Below are 8,154 nucleotides of genomic sequence, written 5' to 3'. Positions count from 1 at the left end.
GACCCTGTGTTTGGAGGGGTGATAGGCTGTGTGACATATTGGGAACTGCCTGGGGAACCTCTGGGGCTCAGCATGGGGGACGAGGCTCTGGGTACAGACTGGTTCTCACCTTCTCTCTTCACTGACCTGGACAGATCATTTATCCAGAGGTTTGGGTTTCCTCCCAGTGAAATGGGGGTGATAACCTTGGCCTGGGGAATGGGGGAGCTCAATGAAGCCAACAGGGAGGCCTGGGGGCTCTCCCCAAGTGGCATCCCCGCCCTGAGGAATCTGGCTGCTCTATAGAGGGCCAGCCTGGGACTGCCAGTGCTAGCCACTGAAGGAGGCAGAAGGCTTAGGCAGGCGGGGGTGGGATCAGTAAGGGCGAACCCAAGGGGAGCTGGGAGCCCCAAAGGAGAGAGCGGACAACAGGGCTTAGGGCAGTTTATTGTTCAGAGGGGCAGGGCTGAGGGAGAGGGACGCACAGCTGCTTCCCCCAGGCCCCAAGGACACACACACACAGTTTCCCCTGGGCCATGGTTCTGGGGGTGACCCACAGAGGGGACAAGAGGCTCACGCTGCTACTAGGGGTTCTCATTCTGGAGGGGCACAAAAGTGACCACGTGCTTCTTAGACATGTGGGTGGCTGTAAAAGGCTTGATCTGGATGGGAACTTGGTCTATCCTTGGTCAGGGGAGCAGGCACCCAGGCCAAGAGCAGTCTCAGAAGCTCAGGGGAGCTGGGCAGCCGCTAGGACAATGCTACACCCCCAGGGCAGGCAGGTGAGCCGTGGCCTTGGTCACATCACACAGACACACACTCCTGGGGAGCCTCGGGCCAGGGCGTTAGAAGATGGGGATGTAGTTGTCGATCTTGGCGCGGTGGCGCTGGGCGATGCACTCGGCGATCCACACTATGTTGCGACACTCCTGCTCCTTGAGCTTCACGAAGGCGTAGAAGACACCGAAGTGGAACTGGTTGAGGAAGGCCAGCTTGTTCAGTTTCACCTGCGGACAGAGGCAGGCGTGGTGTGCAGCTGGCCACGACCAGAGTCAGGCCTACACCACCAAACCCTCCCTGTGACGGGCAGGCTGGCACCCACCTCGTGCTCAAAGAAGCGGTCCTCCAGGGTCTTGTCTCCAGGGTTGCTGCCTGCACCCTCAAAAAGCAGCTTGTACTCCTGGCCCAACAGAGTGGTGGGGAAGCGTGAGCATGAGGGCACAGCTGGGTGTGGGGTGGGGATGCAAGTGCCAATATGCCCGCCCCTCGGTCCTGCAGCCAGGGCACTCACCGGGTAGTAGTCGGCCACGTTCTTAACCTGCTCGTAGTCATCAGCCCGAGCTAACTGTGCCAGGCCCTCCGGGTAGAGCCGCCCACAGTGCGGAAAGAGCTTGGCACGGTCCTCCTTGGACAGCTCTGTGCCGAAGGAATTGATGGTGATAATGAAGGCGCGGCGGTCTGCTTCAAACTGTGGGGCCAGAGCACAGGCAAGGAGAGAGGGAGGGAGGGAGGCAGTGGCCGGTCAGTTGGCAGGGCTTCCCCTCGGCCTCTTTCCCAGGGGACCAGCAGGCGGGAGGGAGGGTGCTCACCTCCAGGATGGGGCACATGGCATCGGCCGTGGTCCCGCCCAGCAGGGTGCAGAACTTGTAGAAGGACTCCAGGTAGGCCTGCACAGAGCATGGGGCTTGTTCAGCCCAAGCAGGGAGACGGGGGGCTTCCCAGGCCTCCTACTCATAGCCCCGCTTCCCTCCCCAGGCCTTGCACTGGCCATGGCAGCCCCATGTCAGAGCCCCTGCAAGAGCCACAAACTCCAACTGTTACCTGCCCAGCAGCAATAGCCCGCTGCCTTGTTCCCAACCCAGGAGCGACAGCCGTTTCTGGCCAGCTGCCTGCTTCATGGTGCAGTGCCCCCCACACCCTCATCCCACGGAAGGCCAGGCTAAGAGGGAGACTCTGTCTTTCTCTACTCTTCTGTCTGCCTTTCCCCCAGATCTTCTCTCCTCAGTCCAGAAAACCACCTGCCGATGGGCTAGTGAGAGAAGGTTACTCCTGAGAGTTCATGGAGATGGCCTGGCCTGGGTGTCCGGGCCCTTCCTGGCCTCCACCTTACAGAACACTTCCTCCTCCCCCCACCCCCAGGCATCACGCAGTAGGAACCAAACTGTCAACCCGATTCCTGCTGAGAAATGGTTATTGCCCCCTTGGACGTCAGCCCTGCAGAGCAATGGCCATGGCGGAACATGCGGCTGCCTGCCGGGGTGGGGGTGGGGGAGGGACAAGCACTTCCTGCCCCGGCAAATTGGATCTGCTGGGTATGAGGAGAAGACAGGTCAGCCCAGGCCCCAGGCCCCCCAGCCCTCACTCCCAAGAGCAGCCACACAGGCTCCTTCCCCACACCTCTCTCTGTCAAGGAAGGGGACGGTCTTGCAGCTCCCTGGAGAGCTCCCTGCGCTCATATCCTCCTGGGTCCAATCTGGTGGCCAGTCACAGGGACTTTGGCTTCACAGGCTGGAGACTACTCTTGGGGGCGAGGACTGGGAGGCGTGGGAAGCTTCCCATGCCAAGATCTGCCCTCCAAGGTGCCAGAGACCTTTGCACCCACTACCAGCTGGACTTGGGCCACCAGCTGTGCTGCCCCAGGAGGAGGTGAGATGAGACCTGGAAGTCTGTAAGCCCAGCCCAACCTGGCCAGCAGCACTGGGCAAGCTGGGCTCAGAGAAAGGCCTGAGGTGACCACTGGGTCACAGAAAAAAGTCCAGGGCAGGGAGTGAGAAACTGGAAGGGGGAAGGGGTCACATAGCACAGCGGATCCCCAGGAATGGGCGAGGGGCAGAAACAGCTGCCCACCCTACCATGACTTGGGGTACCTCTCAGTCCTTCTAGCACTGTCCCCAGCTCCTTCCTTCCCCGTGGCCAGCCACACTGGCTGCACCCAGATCCCCAGGCCTGCTCCATCCGGTGGGGTCTGCAGTTCTTCCCCATGGGGGATGCGAATGCAGATAGGCTGACCCCAGGGTGAAGGAGGCTGGTGGACAGACCGAGACTCTCTTCTGGAGACCAGGGCAGTTGAAGGAACTGGCAGGACCCCAAAGGCCCAGGTACCAAGGTCATATCCCCACCCCCACCCTGTGCCCTGTAGGAGTCTGCTAGCCCATGGCTGTGCCAGCTAACTACAGTTCCCACCCGGTAGGCGGCTGAGGGTCCGCCTAATCTCCCATCTGTGGCCACTGGGCTGGGACATTGCCTGCTGGGCGGGCAGTCCTGGCATGGTGCCTGCAGCATTGGATCAATGTTTACAAGCTGGTGCCCAGGCAGCCCTCGCCAGTGACTCCAGGTAGAACCAGTCAGGCCCGGTGAGGGTGTGGGTTAGGCTGGGGGGACAGCCGCACCCCTCACCCTGTGTCAGGTCAGGGATCCCGGCAACAGGCCAGCTGGGCGGGCAGGAGTTCTCTCTCTCTCTCTCTCTCTCTCTCGCTCTCGCTCTCGCTCTCGCTCTCGCTCTCTCCTGATTGCTAGCCTGCCTCCCTACTAGCGGGGTGGATGAGAGAGCTTACTTTGCAATCAGGCTGAGTCAGGTGTGATCCCCAATGCTCTCAGTATAGCAAGTGGCTTCAGGCAACCCATTCTACTTCTGAGTCCTCAGTTTCTTCATCTTACAAATGAAAACACTGATAAGGCAGTCCTGAGAATGAAAGAAGTTGAATCTCCCTCCCTCTGGTATTGTCCCCTCTACCCTGTCCTCCACATTGCAAGTCCTCCAGAGGGGCTTTCTGATGATACTCCGATCCGTGGGAAACCTTTACTGCTGGCCCTGCACACAGGATAAAGTTCAAACTTCTGACCAGACATTCACGGCCCTGGGTGACTTATCCTGTGCCTGCTTCTTTTTCCAGACCCATCTGCTGCTGTCCCTCTGGAACCTGCACTTTGACAGCAAACCATTTGCCACTGGCCCATGCTCCATGCATGCTCTGCATGTGCTGTTCCCCTGCCACACCACTGCACCCTCAGGCAGGTCCTTCACTACCACCAGACTCTCCCTCACTCTGGCCCAACCTCTGCAGGGTGACTGGAGGGCCTGGGCTTAGGATGCAGCCAGGAGTCAGCCGCCTAACTCCAACCAGGGCAGGAGAGGACCCTCGCTATAAAGAGCCAATAGACAGATGTTCTCAGGGTTAGGTCAGCAGGGCCCTTGGCCAGTGCTAACCTCAGCCCCGCTCAAGGCCCTACCCACTGCTGACCCATGTTCCTGGCTGCAGCCCCTCGGGGGTCCTGGTACCACAATTATAGCCCAGTCTATCCCAAATGTCCCTCACTGGTCCCTGGCCAGCTCTGCCCTTCACCTCTTTAAGCCAGGGCAGCGCTGACCTAGGAATCCCAAGCCCACTCTTCCTCCAGGGGTCTCCAGCCCATGGCACAGCCTGGTGGGAAGCAGAAGGTAGGTGGGGGATGAGGATGATGGGACGTGGCACTGGCTCTGGCCTGGGAACCTGACAGGGGCACCTGGCTACACCTGGCTGGGTCCCTCTCCCACCGTAACTGAGCACACTGTTGCTCTGCTCACGTGCCTGTACTTGCTGGCAACAGTCCAGGTGGGGAGAGCTGAGAGCTAAGGCCTGGGTGGTAGCCCGTGACCCTGCGGGATCGGGGAGAGCAGTCACCCAGGAGCCAGCTCTGACAAGCCAAGCTGCGGAGCACCCGCCACGCCCGCTGATCTTATCTAGGCTGCCGTGGGCATCTGGGGATGGAGAACCTGTTCCATGCAGCCTTGTGCCCATCACGGGAGCCAGACAGTGAGTGGATGAGCCCCCAGGGTGAGAACCTGGTGCAGCTGTGCCCTGCCCCAGCACCCCACATAAATCACAAGCCACCACGCCCACAGCCTGTCGGCCTGCAAGCCAATCCCCCGCTATTCACGGGGGGTGGGGAGGAGGGGAGACACTACCTTGTAGAGTGTGTTGCGGATGATCTCGATGTTCATCTCATCGAGGTCCTGCTCTGAGATGCAGTCCTGGAAAAAAGCCGCTGGGGAGAAAAGATGGGTGTGAGGCCGGGTGTGTACACTTAGGTAAGGGTCCTAGGGCCCCTGCCACAAGGTCCACTTGGCTGGGTATTGGGGGTCCCCACCCTGGTTATTGCCTTGGAAGTGGCAGAAGCAATCCTCTGGACGATGTACACTGACCTGAGCCTTCTTGCTCCTAAAACTGATTTATAAAGCAGGCCGCCAGCCATAACATGACTTAATCGCTGCTGGGGCAGACCCAAGCTCCGCCATGCCAAAGATAGGCTTGCATAAGAGGCCACAACATCCTCTCTTCTGGGGGGGGGGGGGGGCAACTGTGGATTTGGGGCCTGACGCCCACTTCTTCGCATCCCCCGCATTTGGAAAACCAGCCTCCTCCTCCTTAGGACAAGGAATGAGTTCAGCATCTGGGTGGGCACAGGCCAGATCAAGGGGCCACTGTCGGGCTGGAATTAGTGGCCAGAGCAGGATAAAGCCACTCCACCCAAAGCAGAACCTGTAGGCTCACTGCCTCTTCTTTAAAGATGAAGAAACTGAAAAAGCCACAAACAGCTCCGAACTACTGGGAGATTCTGTGACAGATGAGGCCAGCAGGTAGGGCTCAGGCCTCTTTGTGTAGGACCAAGTGCAGCTTGGTGCCCAGTGGTTCAACCCTGGGAGGTTCCTGGAGGTGGTGCCCTGGCTGAGGACACTCGCTGGGGACAGCCTTAGTGCCTTCTACCCAGCAGGCACGGCAGGCAGGAGCCAGCACTGTCTAGGCGGGGCCCTGCAGGAAGCTCTCAGTTCCCCTCTCGTGGCCTCGAACATGAACTCTGTATCCTGCTGGACACTGCCTGTCCTGGCCCCTGGGATCTGCTCAAGTGGAGGCGAGTGAAGCTACTGGCTTCCCTTCCCTGCTCATGGGCAGCCCGCCACTCCCGCCCAGCTTGAGGCCACAGTCTGACAGTACTCCGAGGGACCCGGGCCTCTCAACCCTCTCCCTGAGCTCAGCCTCCTCTGCATTCTGAGAAATCATCCAATTCCACAAAGTTAGGTGGTCTGAGTTGGGCCCTGGGTGTAGCCTGCATGACCAAGCAAAAGCAACAGCACAGAAGGCCGGTGAGGAGGAAGGAATGGGAGGGGAAGCTTAAAGGCAAGCCAGTGGGTAGGCCTCAATTCTGAGTCAGGGTCACCCCCAGGGGTCCGCAAACTGCACACTGAGGCACTGGCACTGATGCCCACCCCTCCCTCCACCAGTGGCTCACCCAGGGGCGTGTCCACCAGGATGGCATTGTAGAGCTCGGCAGGTGTCTGCGCAATGTTCACGGCCTCCATCTGCTCAAAGCTGCCTAGTGGGTGGCATTTGGGCACCAGCTCGGCGATAGAGCGCTGGTGCAGCGTGCCCGTGATGAGCAGGATCACGTTGTCAATCATGTAGCTGTAACTACAGGAGGCACAAGAGCAGGCAGCCTGTCAAGGGGCCTGGAAGTCCTGACACCATGCCCCTGCCCCCACCCTGCACAGGTGACCAGCTCTGGACAATGAATGCTGCCTCCTTTCCCTGCCCAAGTGTGCCCCCTACTCCAGTACCAGGCACACAGGACAGGCACGGCGCCTCCCCTGGTGGAGGGAGGATGGAATCCATGCCCCACGAGTGATTGGGAAACAGGTGTGAACAGCGTTCTGGCAGGACAGGGGAACCGTGGGCACATGGAGGCGAGGCCACTGGCCAGCCTCGGGGATGAAAGAACTGGGAGATGAAAGAGTGTTCTGGGAAGAGGGAACAGTGTGTGCGAAAACCTGGAGGCCTTCACTGAGTGACGGACGCATTCGAGGAACCGAGCACAGCCAGGGTTGGCAGAGGGAAGGGAACCAGGGCAGTGCTGCCAGCAGGCCGGGGCCTGGAGGCTGGTCCTGCAGACGGGCTGAGGGTCCCGCCTTCATTTGAGCTCAAGGGCTCCGCAAGGACAGAAGCAGGGGTATCCAGTCCAGTTAGGGTCCCTTTGGCTGCTGGGTGGGAACAGAGGGGAGGGGAAGACGGCGGGGGAGGGAAGTGAGGAGTGGGGTGGGGAGAGCTTCTCTAGGGGAGGCTGGAGGGGAGCCGGTGGGAAGGCCCCTCTGGAGTAAGGTCCCAGGTCAAGCGGTGACGAGCAGGCAGACAGCTGCCCTGCACAGCCCACTCCGAAGACCGAGCACCGCCTCCTCCTTTAGGGCCTGAAGCCAGGGCCAGGCGTCTGTCCAGGATGCCTGGAGAAGACCCAGAGACCTGGACAGGAGGCTGGGCTCAGGTCAGTCCCAGGCAGAGGCTCCCCCCACCCCAGGCTCTGGATAGTACATGGGCACCAGAGGGGGCTGTGGAGCTGGAGAGTGTGGGGCTGCCCAGGTCACCATGCCAAGGCAAGGGGCAAGCTCTGCCTCCAACAGTGAAGACAACAGCTCAAAAGGACTGGAGCTAGTTCTATGCAGTCACCTATGTGGGGATGAGGTGAAGGGAGGGGGGGAGGGGGTTCACAGTCAGACTGCAGTAGCCACAACATTCCTCAGCCTGGCACCAGCGAGGAATTCAAGGCACAAGGGAGCTGGCTGAGGCCTGGAGGGCGGACATCCTCCAAGGCCGAAGTTGGGTTCCCACTGGAGGCTGAGGTTGGGGTGGAGGCTGCTGCCCTGAGCTTTGTGTGGGCCACGGCCAGGCCCCTGACCTAAGGTAATCACTGCGCACCAGTGCCGATGAGATCCAAGGAAGCGGGCCCCAATACCAGGGGAAGGAGGCTGAGGGCCCAGGCTCCAGCTCAGAGGGCTGGCCGTTGGGGGAGCTCCCACAGGGCCCTCCAGGAAGGCGGCAGAAGGAAGAAGCCACAGCTCCTGTCCTGGCCTGACCCCCACTCTCCGCCTGCCTGCTGCTCCCCCAGCTCCCACCCGGCCCAGCGCCCTGCTACAACCTCTGCTCTCCTGGGCTTGGGGCCAGGCAACTGCCCTCTCTCCGCCCTGTCTGGCTGGGTCAGCTACAGGATGTGTGCTGAGAAGAGACAGGCCCCTTCCCAAACTGAGGGCTTCAGGCAAGGCCCATCTGCAGCTACAAGACAGAGGCCCCAATGCCAGCCTTCTGACCCCGACCTGACAGCCGGCAAAGTGGAGGCACCTCAGAGAGCTTTGTGCCTTGGTCTCGGGTCCCA

General features: G+C 60.5%; 1 protein-coding gene across 1 annotated transcript in view; it reads right to left on the bottom strand.

Annotated features, from left to right (window-relative positions):
- Positions 1–407: 407 nt before the first annotated feature.
- Positions 408–8,154, bottom strand: part of ATP6V0D1 (ATPase H+ transporting V0 subunit d1) — a 39,442-nt gene continuing 31,695 nt past the window's right edge. The window contains exons 3-8 of the mRNA XM_036347015.1: positions 6,247–6,425; positions 4,925–5,004; positions 1,569–1,646; positions 1,271–1,447; positions 1,082–1,159; positions 408–986 (exon numbers count right to left, since the gene is read on the bottom strand). Of these exons, the coding sequence (XP_036202908.1) occupies positions 825–986; positions 1,082–1,159; positions 1,271–1,447; positions 1,569–1,646; positions 4,925–5,004; positions 6,247–6,425 (754 nt within the window). The 3' untranslated portion in view covers positions 408–824. The remainder of the gene's footprint in view (positions 987–1,081; positions 1,160–1,270; positions 1,448–1,568; positions 1,647–4,924; positions 5,005–6,246; positions 6,426–8,154) is intronic.

Source organism: Myotis myotis, unplaced genomic scaffold, assembly GCF_014108235.1.
Source record: "Myotis myotis isolate mMyoMyo1 unplaced genomic scaffold, mMyoMyo1.p scaffold_m19_p_19, whole genome shotgun sequence".
NCBI classification, from domain to species: Eukaryota; Metazoa; Chordata; class Mammalia; order Chiroptera; family Vespertilionidae; genus Myotis; species Myotis myotis.
The sequence above is the reverse complement of the archived record's forward strand: the minus strand, read 5'-3'. Positions and strand labels throughout refer to the sequence as shown.